General features: G+C 39.3%; 1 protein-coding gene across 1 annotated transcript in view; it reads left to right on the top strand.

Moving 5' to 3' along the window:
• Positions 1 to 16,467, top strand: part of BCAP29 (B-cell receptor-associated protein 29) — a 22,284-nt gene extending 5,817 nt beyond the window's left edge. Inside the window, exons 4-8 of the mRNA XM_010137911.1 lie at positions 1 to 53; positions 4,584 to 4,719; positions 7,462 to 7,570; positions 14,931 to 15,031; positions 16,429 to 16,467. The exon at positions 1 to 53 is cut by the window's left edge and continues 6 nt beyond it. Of these exons, the coding sequence (XP_010136213.1) occupies positions 1 to 53; positions 4,584 to 4,719; positions 7,462 to 7,570; positions 14,931 to 15,031; positions 16,429 to 16,467 (438 nt within the window). The remainder of the gene's footprint in view (positions 54 to 4,583; positions 4,720 to 7,461; positions 7,571 to 14,930; positions 15,032 to 16,428) is intronic.
• The last annotated feature ends 1,991 nt before the right edge of the window (positions 16,468 to 18,458 follow it).

Genomic DNA, 18,458 nt, shown 5'->3' with positions numbered 1-18,458 from the left:
TTCCGATCACAAAGAAACCTCTATCTCTCAGGCTTTTCCTTATTTCTTTGGCTGTAAGTATAACATTTTTTCTAATTTCTACATAGCGTGTTTCTTACAGGAACTATCCCAGAAAGTAAGACTACTATAAAAAAAGATCAGCAAGCTGATTTCAAGAGACTAAAGAATTAAGCGTGAGCAGATTCACTATGAGGCAAGCAAGAGCAGGGAAAAATATCTTACAAATGTTTGGAGGGATATGTAAGCAACACATGGAAAGAAACATCTTGAATGCTTGAGAAAACACGTATTTTGCAGGATAAATTTCTTCAGGAAATACTCATTTCCTTCCTTAAACTTATGCCCTATGTTTTGTTCGTTTTTAACATGAAAAACTGGAATAAAAACCCTCAAAAGCTAAAGTACTGTTAAAATAACCTTAGTGCGTTGCAAGCTAGCATTATTGCATCCTGCTATGTTAAGAAGCAAAGCTTAGTCTGACTGGAACTGCTTTGTGTAAAGCTTTGTCTAAAGTTTCAAGGTAGGAACTGTTTCAGCTTCCAGGTAAAGTTTCAGATATTGTTTCAGATGAAGCACTTTGTGGCAGCTGGCCTAGTATGATGTTATGATCGTAAGTGCAGTATCCCTTTCAGGATGTTTAAATACAGCTAATAAAATAGGGTAACAGAAAGACAGTGCTGTACTGCCCAACAGCAGCAGCCAAGACTACCTGTGAATCTTCACAGTAGCCACAACAACCTGCAGATCTTCTCAGTTGGGCAAAGAGCATGTGAACTAATTGGACACAGATAATGTGAATGAATGGAAACAGACATGTTGGTCAGACAGTTGTCTATTTGCATTTTGTGGTGACACTGGACAAAGAATGCTCGGCTTCTGAATTCCTGCAGTGAGGTGCTTGATGTCACCTAGATATGCAAGATGAACATGCAACAAGGAAATGCCTGGAATCAGATTTCTGACAAACCTCTTCCCCTTGGAGTGACGTATGGCCATCTTAGCTGATCGTTGGGGAGCACTGAAGAAGTGTCAAGGAAAAATTTGTGCAAAACTTGAGCAGGAAAACTTCAGAAAAAAAGAAAAGTAGCTGTAGCCTTGCACAATAGTGATAGGAATGCATCATGTTTTTGGTCTTCCTTTGGAAAAGTTAAATAAATATGCACAAATATGTTTGTAATTTCAGCTGCAAGAGAGAGCTACTCCCACTCTGCTTTCAAGGAAGAAAACTTCTCAGGTGGACCTAGTAGATTTTATTGAGGATAAAAGTTTTGCTCTTGAAGAGATGTGCTTAAGGCCTTTTTTTGCCTACTGGCCTTTCACCAAGATTTAAAAGAAATAAATACTTCTACAGCAGTGGCTAGATCAAAGGAGTTTTCTTAGGAGAGCCATTTTGCTTGTCCTTTAAAAAAGCATAATCTCTGTTAGAAAAGGGTAAAAATGTGTTCCTTGAATTTCCTTATCCTGCACTGCTACTACCATCGCCCAAACAAGTCTACATGTAGGTGTGAATGGGTACTTGGATGCCCCTAGTTAATTCTTTGGGTCAGTTTTGGTTCATTTTAGCACATCAGCCAATAGGAGAATTCTGGAAGAGTGGTAGGTGGAGATTCCCAAAATGGAGGAGGCTGGAAGCTTGTCACTTCTGGCAGTGCAACAAAAGCTCTTCTCCATCTGTGGTTCAGCAATTGCAGAACACTGGGTACAGGTGTGGAAAATTACCCCCTGTTGAGGTGGGGGCCAGCTGAACCTTTATCCACCAACTGTCTGCATAGAAAAGAGGAGGGTCATAGTTACCACGGCTGTCCCCTGGATAGGACAGAGGCATCCGTCTGTGAATCTGACTTGACATCTTGGGGCATGTGAGAGCGTGCCAAGGCTTGTCTGGCCTTCTGTAACCCTGTGCTGAGCCAGAGAGGGGTGAGGAGGGCTGGAAACAAAAGAAAAACTAAAGAAAACATGGGCCCGCTGCTTAGTGGAGGAGGGGACCAAATGACAAAGGATATGGAAAAGAATGAGACATTGAGTGTCTCATTACCAACCTTAAATTACGTTTGTTTCTTGCTGGTAAGGTCTGCTGTTTGTCCTCCCAATTTTCTGAGTCTTCTAGGAGAGTTGATGGGGAATGTAACATTACCCGGAGTAGTGGAAGGTGCAACTGGGGAGTACTTAAGCACATTGGGCGTATAGAAGTCTGCGACATCCTAGGATGGGATGCATCGCTGCATGCAGGGGGAGTTGGCAAGGCCGTACTTTGTTACTGCAGGGCTCTATCATCTTTGAAATATGGTGATCGAGGGAGGATCCTGGTGACTGCAGAAAGGCAAATGTTGCATGTGTGTTCAAGAAGGACATAAAGGATGTAGGGAGCTAGAGTCTAATCAGCCTCACCTCCCTGGAAAGGTTTTGGAGCAAATCGTACTCAAAGCCATTTCCAGGAACATGAAGGATACAATGACTTGGAACAGCCAGCCTGGATTTACTGAGGACACATTATGCCTGATTGTCCGTGTTACCTTCTGCAGTGAAGTGGCTGGCTGTGTGGATAAAGGGCAAAGCAGTGGATGTTGTGTGCCTTTAATGAGGCCTTTGACAGTCTCCTGTGGTATCCGTATAGCCTAACCGTGGAGGGATCTGGGCTGGAGAAGTGGAGAAAATAGCAGATGGAAAATTCCCTGGGCCTTTGTGCTCAAAGAATGATAATGCAAATTCCAGCTGGTACCCCTCAGGTATTGCTCCTGGGTTCAGTACAATCATAGAATGGCTTTGGTTGGAGGGGACCTTATAACATCACCTGGTTTAATGTCTTTATTAACAACATGGATTGAATGTGCTCTTAGAATGTGCTCTTAGAACGTTGCAGATAGTACCAGGTCAGGGCAATTGATGCCTTGGAGGGCAGGGCTGCTATTCAGAGGAAGCTAGACAGGAGGAGGAATGTGCTGCTAGAAATCTTGTTAACTTTAACAACGGCAAACGCAAAGGCTGATATCTTGCAGGATAACTCTGTACAGCATCCAGGCTGGGAACTAACTGGATGACTGGGTAGAGAGCAGTTTTGCAGAAAAGAACCTGGGAATCCTGGTAGACAGCCGTTGATGTGTAGAGCTGCAACAGCAAGGGTGTAGTCAGCAGGTCAGGAAGCGGTTATTCCTCTCTGTCTGGCACGTGTGGTACTGCAGCTGCGGGACTGCATCCAGTTTTGACTCCCCAAAATACTGGAGTACTGCAGTGGGGTACCAAGAAGATTGGGGGCTGGAACGCGTGACCTGTAAGGAGAGAATGAAGGAACTTGGCTTCAAGCAGAAGAAGAGACACTGGAGGGGATATCCTATTGCCTTCTACAGCTATCTAGTGGTAGGATGCAGAGAAGATGGAGCCAGCTCTACTTAACAGATCTACACAGGAACAACAAGAGGCACCAGTTCAGGAACCTGGGAAATTCTGACTTAGGATAAAAAGTACATATTCTGCTACTGACAGCAGTCAAACCCTGGAACAAGGGCCCTGAAAGACGGTGGAATCGACATCATTGGAGACAATCGAAACTCAACTGGACAAGCCTCTGCAATCTGCTCAGCTTGTCCCTGCTTTGGGCAGGAGCTTGTACAGGATGACCTCTGGAGGCCCCTTTCAGTCTACGTGATTCTGTGATTGTAGTGACAATATTTTATTGACCCCTGTCTGCCGCATCTATAAATTAATAAGCAATAGTAAAACATGTTGACCCTTGGAAAAGTAGTGACATGGGGACCTTCACTTTTTTATTAAAACAAAAAAAAAAAAGAAAATGAGCTTTCAGTGAAAATGCAGGGGGTAGGGCTTACCTTGAAAGCCAAAAGGTCTATTAATACGCTTTCAGTTATGAGAAAGCCAATTACTTGGATTTTCAGATTTCTTTGAAGACCAGCTGCATAGCTATATTACAGGAATTAATTTAATTCATTGTTGCTTTGGCCTCTCCTTGATTCAGCAACATACTGCTTTGAAAGATTCCAAGAGGGATAATGAAAGTAGTGAAGCAAAATGGTGATCACTGGATCAAATCAAGGAGATATTTGCAGAGCTTAGTTTTGAGGTGCTGAGCCGTTTGAATGCTGACATTCGTGCATGTTCTGAGTATTTGAGTACTTCGAAGGTTAATATGCTCACATTGCTAATTTTACCCTTGTAAGGCCTTTTGTAAAGTTTTGGGTTTGGGATTTTTTTGGGTTGTACTCACTACCATTATGTGTTGCTTGGGTCTTGTATTCAGAGATCCATGCTATTTAAAACACTAGGTCATGTGAGAGTGTTTCTGCCTTTAAGCAAGCAAGTCTCTGACCCCTTAATGGCTGTAGGTTTTTGGGAGGAGGAAGATTCTGCATCAAAAATCAGGTTTTTGATGGATGAAAATCTTTTCAGTCTCTTATTTTACAGTTGTCATTGAGTCTGGATGTTTTCCTTGAGGTTCTTCAACAGTCCTCTTGTGGTTTTGTTTTCACAACTAATGCAGAGTGAGCGAAAAGGGGTTGTTTTGTGTTTTGTTGGATTGTTTTTTTAATTTGTGCTGAGTTACTGTGCTGTTCACTGTGTTTCTTTACCAGTGTGTTGAGACGTATTGTTACCCTTCTTACTCAGCTGGCAAAAGGGATGGCATCTCATGCAGCTCTGGAAACGCAAGTAAACGATGCTACTGAAGCAGCCAAAAAATACATGGCCGAGAATGAAAGGCTGCAGGAGGTATTTTTGAGCTTTTTTAGTTTTCTTATACAGCAAGTAGTTAGTAGAAAATACTCTGGGGATTGTTTGCTACTTAATAATGTTTGTTCACTTTTTTCCTTCTGGTGGGAAAAGGAATAACAATGTTCTTAAAATACATAATTCAGAATAGCGAATACAAATTTCAGTAGCATTTTATTAACAAAGGAAACTAAAGTAATTCACATAAATGAAGTTCTGTCTTTTGAGTACAAATTCCATCAAAATAGTAATATATTCTTTATATATCTCTCTGAATTTAATCATAGCAAAGTAGAGGGAGATGTTAATTATATTCTTTAAAAGGTGGCTGTTTAGGTCAGAGCTATAGCGTTCCAGTATGGAAAAGCCTACTATATAGCTTCTCATGCTGGCTGTTTCTTCTAAACAGGATTTGCACCAGACCTGAAGTGTATTTTCTAACTTCTAGAATCAGTCATTTGTATTTGTTTTACTTTTTATTCTCTCATCTCTTTTTATTGTGGGTCAGCCAATTTCTTAATACCTTCCTTCCTCAGAAAGGCACTGCCATAGTGTTAATGAGGGTATTACCAAAAATATGGTATTATTATTGTTTCTTATGGTAATATTTCTTATTTAAAAGAACCACCAATGAACCAAAGATACATTATTTTTATGAGAAGAACAGAGAAAATAAAGCTATCATTTGTCTGTTAATGATTTCATATACAGTTGTATACAGGAGGGGAAGTCAGCAAAGATAATAAAGACAAATATATGAAACCTTTTCTCATACTTGGTTAGTTTGACTTTCGTTGGAAGGGATTGAACCATAAGCTTAACTGCAGATAGCCAGAGTATAAAGACTTCTACAGCATTCTTCAGTCTGGCATATTGTCAAAACAAAACTCACTGCAGGTGTGTACAGGTTTCCTTCCAGTTTGTCTGGAACGGTGTCTATGGTTACCAGCACTATAATTTTTTTTGTAATAAACCTTCAGACGAAGAGAACTGACTCTGGACAGAAAGTATGACAAGGGATGCAAAAAAATCCAATTGTTTGGAGGTGTCATAAAACAAGGATCACTGGAGTGTGTGTTAGGTATTTCCCAAGTATGAAATGATTCCAAGATTTGGGGATTTGGTATTTTGTAAAAATGATCCAGATCCCTCCCTCAGCCATGGAATTTGTTTCTTTACTGCATACTCGTAGTTTCTTTTTCTTCTCTATTATGTTGGGATTTGGCCAAAAGTCCACTTTTTGTTCGGCTTTCACATTCTCTTAGCAACACATTCTCCGAGCTGCTTGTAAGCGATAGCCAGAAACTGGAAACTGTATTCCTGTCTGTTGCTATTTGTGTGTTTGTATGGTTTGCAAAAACAGTGGTAGCCCCGGGTACAGCTAGCATGCTGCCGCTGGATCTCCATTGTGTTGGAGATGCAAAGCATTCAAAACTGGTTTATTTTAACTTTATAGAGATACTATGACTTAGGTTCCTCTGTGGGTTGGCCCCCTGCATTTGTGTTCATTTACAAGGTAACTTCATTCCACCATCAGAGAGAGGCAAGGAGAGGCAAGAGCAATTGCGTATAGGGCACTGGCTGTAAGTACCAATACTGTAAGTTTACTCTGGTGTGCTAGATCTGCACTGTCTCCTCTTCAGAGGCTCCATGTAGTACAGGACTTAAGATAGAAGTTTACCGAAATAACTATTTGTATATTAATAGAAGTAGCTGAGCACAAAGGAGGCAATCTATGGCTGGTTTTATGGCTGTCGCGGTTTGAGAAGGGGGGCATTTTCCCCCGTACCGAAAGGATGCGACGGACTGGTTTTGGCCGTGGACAACATGGGAGCATCCGGTTCCTCCATGTTGAACCCAGGACAATGGCAAATTGGCTATGGCTTTGTTACCAGCAGTCAAATGCAATCTCTGCTCTTCAGTTAAATAACTTCTGGAGAACTTTCTTCAGCTCCTTTCTTTGGATTGTGTCTTTATAAATGCTTCTTTTCCTTCTTCCTAATGTAATCTTTCCCCTCTGCTCCCACCTGTGCCCAGTAAGTTCTGATATCACCAGTTTACCTGACAGCTGTTCATCTTGGTTCTTTTACTTTTTTTTTTTCCCATTAACCATTTACCACTTTTGACATTTTCTTAACAGAGGTAATGCTTTGTTGGATAACAGAGGCTATATGAGCAAAGAGTCCAGTTACAGGGTCTAATCCTTAATGTATGATTTTCTAAGTCATCAGTAGCAATTACCTTAATGATAAGAGTGTGGTAAGTACAGTAGTGCCAACATCATTGGAGTACAGGGAGTGTTCTACTCTTGTGTCTAGTACTTAGAGAGCTCTTCCTGAATCCTTTCCTAGTTTTTTTCTTGAATTTCAGTGAAAATCTACTCTGCATATTAAGGTATTCTGAAGATTAAATTAGCTGCAAACCTACAAGGAGAGATTTGTGATGCATTACAAGATTTAAATTGGAATAAATTATTAGAACAAGTTGCACATACATGTGGCATTGTTCGGTCACTTGCAGTCCCAGTGTTTGTCTTCTGGAAAAGCCATTTTTAGTGTAAACAGAAGTTGTGGGCTCGATGCAGAGATACAAAGTAGCCTTCTACAGGAGATAATGCCATACTATTAGAAGTATGCCACTACTACCAACTTAAAACATCAAGGATGACATTCTCTGGTTGTTTGGCATTAATGTCAGACTAATTAAAACAAAATTAATTGTAGCAACTGTGGTTTTTAATAGGCCTTGAGTGAAAAAGGAAGCAATAAAAAGGAATCAGTGGAAGCAACTGATGAAAAGTTGAAAAAGGAAGTTGAACATTTGAAAGCAGAGCTACAGAAGACATCCACTGGTAAGTATTGGTCAGGACTTCTTTGCAATTAAGAAAAAGATAATTTCAATGCTGGGTGTCAAAAATTTAGGTATAGCATTAATTAACCTCATCAGTATATGGAACACTTAGCTTAGTTTCTCCACATTTGACTAGGAACTGGAAAAACATGTCATTGCCATCCCCATGTTTTACTAAATGTTTTCATTATGAAAATGTGTATGGTGTAATTTAAACACCTTAGTTAAATTGTGTTTATTAACAAGTTGAACTGACGTATTTAAGTGGTGTTGACTCATCTTCATCAATGACATGACCAGGATACGGAATCAACTGCAGGTTGCTTATAGGCATCAGATTGATCTTCCATGTCATACCTTCCACTCTCCCTGTATAAATTGGGGAAGTGTGTAGTTGAGGTGGGTTTTTTTGGTTTTTGGTTGTTTTTCTACAAAGTAGAGTTTTGGTGAGATAGACAAGTTCTTGACTAGCATTCTAAATTTATGTATCTCCTGCAGCAGAGGTGTTAGCTTTTTTAACTTTTTTTTTTTCCTACAAGGAAACATGCCTTGCAATTTGAAATGTAATAGTTTTGTGAGCAGCTTCCATGTGTAAGGTTTAGGTTGTCAAAACTGCTTTCTTGGCAACCCAAATTGAGATGGAAGCAGATTTTACCTGTTTGGTTCTGTCTTACTGGGATCTGTCCAGGTGTGTGATGCTTATGAATATCTGCTCATCTGAAATTAGTGTTTTTAAGATAACACTGCCTGTGACCTTGTAAGCATTAATCAGATGTTCAGACTCTAACAAAATACAGATTCTCGTGGTACCAGATAGTATGTTGTCATCAAAACATAACCCTGTTTTCGTATTGCGTGGCACTGCCACAAAGCTGTTCAACAAATATTTCATGTATCATTTTTCATTCCACTGCAGAGACGAACAAGAACTGTAGAACAGCTGTTTTCAGCTGGGCTTGAAGTAACAAGAATCTTTTAAATAGAGAGTCTCATTAGTTCACATTCTCAGGCAGGTTTGATTGTGGGTTTTCCCTCTCCTGCTGTTTTCTTAAAGAAAGGGGAGAAAACTGCCTTTGAAGTGACAGGATCAATGAAAAACTTAAATGCATATGTTTTATTTAAACTAACTGGTGGTATGTAACACTAACATAATGTAAGCTTTTCAGTCAGGAATGCTAGAGAAAGCTAAGGAATAAATAGATTTACCACATGCTGCTTCAGCTGCATTCTCCCTGTGGCTGTTGTCCATCTAAAAGATGTTTAAATTAAGGTATGCTTGAGTCTTTTGTTGGGGCAAAGTGGGGGAGAGGGTCTTTTTAAGGAATCAGTAAGAAGATATTTACAACCCTTCCCCTGATGCCATCCCCGTCATTGCCAGAACAGAAAACCTCATGGTATTATTAATTCCATCGTCAGCTAGATAGTGTTAAGGTATGTCTGTCTCATTTTTTGTAAGCTTTCTAACTCGTTATTTTGAGCAAACTGACAGCCAAAAAACTTAAAGTACTTGATAATAACCATGTCTGTAGACACAGCTTTCTATGGAGTGTTAGAGATTTAGTGTGAATCAAATTTGCGGGGTTTTTTTTTTAAGCTTCTGCAACTGAGCAGGTAGGTGAATATTGAGTTTCCTGCTTGCTAAGTGTGAGCAGAACATCACACAAAATCGAAGCTGAAATGAAAAAACTTGTTTTACCTCTTTCTAACAATTTGTTTCATGCTATCAAACTCACATGGCTAAAGTAACCTTTCCAAAGTCCAATCCATTTTGGGGGTAGTGCAGCGGGTGGGGGTGTTGGGGATAGTGAAGAGAGTAGGGGATGTCACCTAGTAATGAAATAAGGCAAAACTAGTATAAAAAGGAAAACTTTACTGGTTTGGGTTTTGGGGGGGGTTCTTTTTGGTTGTTTGTTTTTTCAGCTGTAGTATCAGTACTGAGTCATAAATTTGGATTTTGTTCTTGTTTGGTTGGGTTTTGGGTTTTTTTGCTGCTTGGATGAAGAAAACAAGTATAATCCTTTTCACAGAGCACTTTGAAATATCTGTTGCTCTGGTCTGGTACATGTGTTAAGCTACTTATGCATGGCAATAGGGTGATACATGCTTTATAGTAGTCCACCTGTCGAAAGGTGGGTTACCTCAATAGAGTGGCACCCAGGAGGAGTTCTGAGTTTGTCTGCTTCCTAAATGCTTAAATAACAATTTAGTATCAGATTAACACTTTGACTTCAGGCGAGATCCAAATTTTCTGTAACTTTCGGCAGAGAAAATACTTTATGTCCCCTATTCCTGAAATTCTGACTGAAATTATAATGTAGACAGTGATTAGCGCAGACTTTCAGGAGACTCATCTCTAGTTCTTCAGTTTTCTACCTTTACAGGAAACAGTTTACGCTAATTTTTTTTTTTATCCACTTAACCATAAGTGAAAGCCAAAGTTACGAAGACATTTTGTTACCTGCTGTGCTCTGGGCAGATGAGGAGGAAGCATGAAAATACAAGACAGATTGAGTAGTGAAATTACTAAAATCCGAGGAAAGGTTGGAAATAGGTGACAAAAATTCTGGCCAAATTTGTTTTCTTTTCAGACTTTATTTTCCTTTCCTTCTTGATGCCCTTTTTTTGCTTTACTGTGGAGTGAAGGAAAGGGGGCTAGTTCTTCACTACTTTATTGCAGACCCACATACCAGGGTTTTTATAGGCACCCAGCAGTGGGGCTAGCACTTTCAGAGCCTAAATCCATTTTTAGCATAGCTGGACATGTAATAACATGACTGTTTAGAAACCTTGCAAGATGGTATTTTATAGATACACTTGTATATTATGAAAAATGTCTCACTGTTGCGGAGAAATAAACATATGTTTCTCCTGTTACAAAATGTTGTTTCTCTAACAAAATGCTGATTCAGATAATTAAAGGCTTTCAGATAATTAAAGGCTGCTGATCACAGACCCATAAGAGTTTTCTGGGCAAAGAAGAGATGCTATGATTCTGTTTAATTTTGATAGTTTTGAAAATTACCCAAAAAGCTACAGCAAAATAAACAATCTGCAGTTGAACATGAGGTCAGAGTCTGGAAGAAGCTGTCCTTACAGTGGTCCTTGGGTTGGAGGCAGGAATGGGACTTCTGGTGGATTAACTTTATTTTCTTGCTCATAGATCCCACACCGTGGAAATGCTGATGTGTGAAATGTCCATTTGTTTTTATGCGACTGTTCAGGCAGGGGGGAGACTTCTGCAGTTCTGTGTTATTTCACCTTCTCTCTTGGGTCATGTTTTTGGTGACACTGTCCTAGTGTATGGTAAAGGATATAGCTTCATTTACATAGCAAATTTATGCAGATCAACTAGTATTGATCAAAACATGCAGAGGAACACTGGTGGCAAGCTCTTGTCCAGCTCACTGACCCCTTGCTCTTCTAATCGCATTTCATGGCAAATGATATGCACCTAAAGCTTCTACCTACATTTCATGTAGTATAATATGTGCAGTTACTGAGCTGTGACCTTACTGCGTCTTTGAGGTCAGTCTGTAGTGCCACGTTGAGACAAAATCCAAAGACTGTTTCATTGTCTCTGTCATTAGGATTTCTCTTTGTGAAGTGCATGCCGACTCATCAAAGTCATTTAGTGCTTTTGAACTCCAGTTGAACTTTTTCTGAAAATACACAAGTTTCATAGTGTTGTCATAAGAATACAGTGGGGCAGGAGGAAATTCTGATTCAGCTTGCATGCATCCTTTAATGAGGTTTGTTTTGTGTAAAGAATGTGTCACAAAAGTGCTTTTTGTGTCATGGTTGCATAGTGTTGCGTAAGAAAGCAACAATTCATGTGGAGGGCTGGTTTTGGAATAGCTTTTAATTGCTGACTATTCTAGAAAGTATGTATGTACAGATGTACAACTCTCACTTGAATGCCAAGATTATTAGGTGGTAGATGTAGACAATACAGACATTGGGAAGACCTTTTATAGAACTGCTGCTGCTAAGGGGAGTTCAGCTTGGCCTTTGTTGCCAGGCAGGTGAGTGCCATGAATGAAAACTGTATGTTTTTAAAAACAAACAACCAACAACGAAAACCCCCAAACTATCATCTTCCTTTTGTAAGCTGGGAATAGGAGATACAAGTTAAAAGAATTGGCTGCAGTGTCCTGTTATTTAACCAGTGGCAAAGGGAGATTTAGGAACAGAGTCCATCTTACTTAACCTTGCTTTAACTATGAGATCATAACCTTGGTGGGAGCCATTGCAAAATGTCACGTGCAACAAGAGTTGATGCTTGTATTTGTTGATTCAAAGGGATGGCACTGCATACAGCAAGCATGGTTTTGTTACAGAGGCTCTTTATGCCATCTGAAGATCCTGTAACGTCCCTTTTGTAATAAAATTTCATTTGAGGTTGTGAAAGGTACTTGGAGCAAATTTGTGTTTAATTTTTTGGCCCTGCCTTCTCTTTTTAAACTTTATCAGACCATTACATCTTAAGAGAATTCAGAATTAGTATGGAATTACTCAACTGGAGTTGTGTTCCCAGCTTTACAGCATGTTTGTTGGCAAATCTCTTGTCCCGTCAGTGCCTAAATTCTTAAATGTGAATAGCTCTTTCTCAACTTGAAGACTTTTAAAAGAGGGATCTTTCTTAGTCTTAAACTAAGTCCAAATCATTTGGGTTTTAGACTTGTATTGTGAGCAATGCTAATTTAAGTTCCAGATCGTTTCCTTAGTAGCAAGCACTGTAAGTCAAGTGATTTAGTCAGACCAGGACTAGTAGTTGTGCAGGGAAATGCCCAATTGGTTGCTTTTGTTACTGTTCAGTTTTGTTTTACTGTTTGGTTCTCTATCCTTGCTGAAATGAGGGTAATAGGAATGCTGCAGCTACTGGGCTGCTCTTCAGAGCAATTTTACTCCTCGCCCTGCTTCGACTTTAGAGGAATCTGAATTGAACTACCTATCCTGGAACAGGATACAGAGAGTGTGGTAAGGGAAGAAGTTCTCTACCGCTCCTAGACTGTACATGGAATGTTACTTTATGGACCTCCAGTCACACATTCAGTGTAAAGGCATAAAGTTTTTCATAAATGTCTTTCATTGGTACACTGCCCTAAGAATATTGTGTTAATTTTTCTTTGAAGAGAAGAGGGCGGAATGAAAAAGGATAGCCTACCTCTCACAGTACTGAGGCTGGATTCCAATTTTGGGACTTACTGCCTGTTCCTCTCATTAGTTATGTTAACGTAGAAGCAGCATTGCTGCCTGCTCATGCATTTACTTGGTAGGAACAATCAGCTGTTGGGTTTCGCTTGCTGCCAGTCCTGCTGTTCTGTCTTCTGTGAGGCAAAGTAACATACCAGATGGAAGCCAGAAAGAATAACTGACTGTAATGTGCACACAAAGGATATTCTGTTTTCAGCTGGATCAGTGTTTGTATGATTCAATCCATATGACAAACAGTATACCTGTATGACTGATGTGGCTGCTCTGCAGCATTCATGCAATGGCAAAATAGTTGAGCAGCAGTGGGTGAATCATCTCCATTGCTTTTCAAGAAGACATCCAGAGAAGTTGGTGCGCTGGGGAATTAGCATTGTCAAGGATGTGATGCTCCTTTTTATTATGTGGCCCCAAGAGGAATGAGCCTGGGTTGGTTTTTTTTTTGTCCATAGCCAACACAGGTGGAAAGGACAATCTGTTCTTTGCTTTTTCTTCTTCTAGGGTGAGGTGAGATATTCCTGTCATACATCTGTTTTGGTCAAAACATTGAAACAATACAGTGGCTTGTTTGCTTTCTTGGTTTGCAGATACTTCTAGGTATTTTTTTCATGTTATAAAAATACAGTAGGTTTTAAGTTGCAACTGAAGTACTGGGCCACTGCTTGTTATCAGCTAAATAGGATTAGATCAATAACATTAAGTTACAACTTCAGAAACGAGATATTGTTAATTTTTACTGTAACTATATACAAGAATGTGTAAACAAAGACAAAATTTAGCTTCCTAATTAGGAGATTCTTAGAGATGAAATGGCATATGCATATATTTTTTGTCTACAACTTAAAATTTGGAAGCTTATTAAATTGTCACAAGTTTATTTTAGAGTGATTTCCAAATTCTACTGTCGAATATTTTAAACGGTATCAAGATTAGAGAGAGAGTAAATGCAGTGGCATTCATATTGTTAAATGTGAGGAAATCATGGTTATTGCAAACTCCTAAATGTTTTACAAAATGGTTTTTTGTATTGATGCTGTCAGGAATGCATTCAAGGATGAAGGGTATCCGGATTTCAGGATAGATAAAAGTCTTGTTACTTGAATACCACTTGCAGGCTTTGAAAATAATTTTGAATCTATTCATTCAAATTAAAAATAGCAAAAATGCTGGGTGAGGAAGTCTTTGTTTTTCCATGTAGGAGAGTGGTGAAATCTTCTGTGTATGGATGTTTCAGGAACAAGTGCCCAAAGAGAAACACGCTCCAGATCGTAGTGCTGGGAACTTAACAAAAAACACAGTCTAGCTCCTCATCTTTTGAGAACAGGCTCTTACAGAGGTGCTGCAATTCTTGAGTGTCTTGGAGGTCTCTGGGAAAGAGCAGTCTCTCGGGGAGCTCACAGTAGAACGACAGATCCACATTTTTGGAACAAGGAAAATTGCAAATGTTTCTTTGTTTGTACCACAGAGATTTGTTTTTTTAAATATGGCTGGTTTGTACTGCAGCATAGACATGCTCTCAGTTCATTGCTGTTGAGGTTGTGAGTAATAATTTCTTTTTCTCATGTTAAGAACCTGTTCAAGTTTTCTATCCTACCAGCACCATTTCTGCCTTCTGATCCACAAAATGATGCTTCTAATGAATTAACTCACAGATGGTAAAATATGTAGCAGGGTGAAAAGGAGGGGGGCTGTGCTCCTATAATAATGTATTATTTCTCTTCACCCCTCCCCCATCTGATAGATGGCCTCAGTTGCTTTGCTGAAATCTTGACCAGTGTTTGACTTCCTCTTTACTTTAAGAGGGTTGATAATTTTCATTTTGGGGTTGTAGAGGTTTGTTTTTCTAGGGCTGTCTTCTGCGATGTGACAGAACACTGTGGTCATCATTAACTTGTCACCTCTGTCAACAGTTTATTGGTCTTGCCATTACCTTTCTTACAGACCCTTTCTTTTCCTCGTGCTGGTCTTCCTGAACAGGTCATTCTCTTTCCTGCATATCTCTTCCTGTGTCCATCTATAATGCTCTGATTTAAATTAAAGCTTTTTTTAGGGGAAGGACTGTCTAGTGCAGTGGAGCCCTAATAGATAACGAGGGCTCTGAGGAACTGCAGGAAGACAATGATTAAAACACTTATTCTGATATTTTACAGCTCTCCACAAGGCAAATAAGGAGGTGGCTGAAGTTAAAATGCATTCTGAAGGCCTTAAAAGAGAATATGATAATCTGGTGAAAGAATATGAACAGCTTCAGGTAGGTGGATCTGGATCGCTATATGAGCATGATGTTATAAAATTGTATCAGCAGAATTCTGCTCGTTGAGTATTTCTTATGCAAGAGAATTTACCCCAGTCTTTAATATAGCATAATGTTACATTAAGGACCACTCCTTAAACTTCATCAGAATAGTAGAATTTTGTTTCTCAAGGGCTGGGTGGCAAAGCTATTAGCATTTTCTTTGCAGTTCAGGTGACAAAGCTCAGGCCATCATTAGACTTACTTCCCAAGGGACAGCAAAATTAAGATTCAGCTAGTTTTGCATGTGATGATCAAACTTAAAGTCTTGTAAGAAAACGGTAGGAGTAGTATGTGTGTGGTAATTTGTAAGAGCTACCTTATTTTGTTTGCTCTTTAAACATGCCTTTGCCATACTGGGTTATAAATGTTGCAATACTGTTGATACGCAAGAACAAGAAAAACAAAACAATCTGCCAACAAACAGCCTAGGCTAAAAACAGGCTACTATAAAAATTCAAACTGAAGTACAAAATTGAAACATGGCGAGCCAAAGCTGGATTCGCAGTGTGATTTAGTTTGCGTATGCACATGGCTATAATACCCATAATATATATAGTAATTACTTCTGATAGAACCAGGAGCCCTGCCTGTTCTTTAAATTGTCTGACAGATGTTTGTATGTTCCGTGCCTAAATCTCTCTGAATTCAACTAAAATTCCATAAAAATGAAAGTTAACCTGTTTACAAGGAATAATGGTCTTAGAAGATAAATTATTTAAGTTAAAATTATGGTGACCTGCTTTTCAAGAAGAGCTGTTTGTTGGTCCTTTATTAATACAATATTTTTTTAAAAAGAGGCAAATTTGAGCTATTTATAATCTTTTTCCTGTGCTCTGTGAAGCAACTGACTGATTCCCAGCTTCACCCTGTACTCTCATAGAGATGGCTCAGCTGATCTCTGTGTTCTGATTAAGACCACTGTGCGTGTCCTATCTTTCTGCTTCCCTGTGTAATGAGCCATAAATAGTCCTGCTGCATTTCTAACAGTCTTGTGGTCTAGAATGCACATCCTTACAGTGCAAACTCAGTTTTCTGAGTTTATCTCTGAATGGAAAGAACAGAAGGTACTGAGCACATGGAAGATGCAGCTCCTAAGGATAAATTAGCTGACAGCAAAAAATGTTTTCTGCTAAGTTTGCTGCACAGTTCAGCTGTAATGTGAACGGGGAGCAGAAGTAGGCTGCGTGGCTGTTACCGTATGTGTCATGTGGGGTAGTGCTGGTGGGACGACAGCTTTGTAGGGTGTGTAGTGAACAAATCAGGTATGACTGCAAGGGAGCAAAATGTGGTATCTGGGGCCAATGGTTTCTGATCTTGTCAAACATAAAAAATCACTTTTAATCTCTTTTCAGGACAGTTTAAATGAAGCAGAAGACAAGAAAGACCTGTAGGTGCAACTAAGATGGATGGCACTCGTACAGTTGCTTCAATGTGAAAAGCCTTGTGCAGTTTAGGTTTCTGATGCCAAAACTTGATTTTTCTGAAAAGCACATGCACTGCAGGTCACTATTCAGATTCCTCTGATGTATCTTTGTTGCCAAAATATTCTATGTGGCAAATAAAACATTAAGTGGCTTACCCCATTTACTGTGGAGTTTGTCACTGCTCTTGTGAGGAGTAACTCAAAAATCTTTCAATTCCATCTGGAGCAACTTGACTGTTTTCCAAGCTTTTGCCTTTCAGAATGGTAACAGATACGCACCATTTGCCTGTAGCACTTAAGCGAGGTTGTACAATACTCTATATCATAAAACCACAATTACCTAAACCTCCTTTGCAACACCTGTTTTGGAGTCTTCAAAAATTCAGTTACCAGAGGGTTGAAGAAGGCTGTGAAAGCTTTTCATCAGCCATTCCACTTCAGTGGAAAATAGAATGACAATCAGTCTAAGGAAAATAAAGAAAGAGGGGAAACTCCAGTTGTGAATCCATCTCTCTAGCTTGTGACTTTCACTTAGCCACATGGCCAGATGGATGAGTGTATTTAACAAGTAATATTTTGCATGCCTCTGGTTTATTGTTCTTTAATATGCTGGGTTATTTCGTTTTTCATAACCAAAGTTTTGGGTTGGTTAATATTAACATGCTGTATTTTTACACTGTTTACATCTTTTTACTCTGTATGTGCCACCTACCTGCTTTTGCCTTGCTAAGTAAAAATTCTTTTTAATTGTAGATAGTTGGGTTTGTTTTGTTTTCATGGATACGATACCTCAAATGTGTGCTGTTTTGCATAAGCCCTTTTTGGTATTCAGAAAGTTGGTCTGAGTTTCTTTTTCATCAGTTGGTTCCAGTTTGTATTTGTAAGTTGGATATGTTTGTTCTATTAAAGGGATTGTTTAAGTTGTGAGTTTCTGGGTTTGTGTAAACCTCTCCCAATCACTGCCTCATCAGAGTTAATAGACATATACACAAAGAACAAAATACCCTTCTAACTTGGTGATATTTAACTTTTCCTGGAAATCAGGAAAATCAGGAAATCCTTAAAAATCCTGGAAAGCAGCCTTCTATATAGGGGTATTTTTGATTGCTCTGCAAATAGGATTTGTTTAGCTTTGAATTTAAACCTGGTGTATTAAGTACTACAAAGCATATTAACAGAGCATATTAAATAAGAACGTGGGTTTTTTTAACAATACTACTTCCTTGCTGAAGGAGTACAGAATGTTTTCTCGGAGGTTCTACAGCACTGAAGATCTCTTTATTCATATCAAAACTTTCAGGAAAAGCTACAGATCTTAATGCCTGCAGTCTAGATTTTTGGCCCACTAGGCTTTTCACCATGAAAAATTTATCTTTAAAAAAAAACAACATGGAGCAAAAAATGGGTGGTTGTGAACACACTGATAGTGTCAGTCCTTCTCCTTGAGAAGGAAATCCAAATGCTTTACAGTAATTTTTGCTGTAGAGTGTGATGAAATGTGTGAAGGAGTGCGTAGTGTATGTACTGCTCCCTCAGAAGCTGAAACACACATTCAACGTGTGGTACTTGTACACTGCCCTCTGTAATTGCGTCAGTGACCTCAGCCTAGCAGTTTCCTGCAGGGTGCTTAGGAGATGGAGATCCCCTAGTTCAGAGGAGACAACAGCTTAAAACAGAACCAAAACCCTGCGTATCAGGCCACAGAGAATGTTACCTTCATAAGAAATGAGAGATTGCTCAAAACCCACAGACTTTCTGCTTTGCTGCCAGTCAATTCTTCTGTCATGACTGGTCTATGTATCACCACATTTCCCTGTCACAGAGCAGAATGTGACCATCACCATTTTTCTACTTGTCTCTTGTGGATGGTCACACACATTTGACTGATTTGCATTATCACCTTGTCAGCTCTTTGGAGTCCCAGATTGGTTCACATAAAAATAATCTTTTGTTATTCAG

Source organism: Buceros rhinoceros, unplaced genomic scaffold (genome assembly GCF_000710305.1).
Source record: "Buceros rhinoceros silvestris isolate BGI_N320 unplaced genomic scaffold, ASM71030v1 scaffold3216, whole genome shotgun sequence".
NCBI lineage: Eukaryota > Metazoa > Chordata > Aves > Bucerotiformes > Bucerotidae > Buceros > Buceros rhinoceros.
The sequence above is the reverse complement of the archived record's forward strand: the minus strand, read 5'-3'. Positions and strand labels throughout refer to the sequence as shown.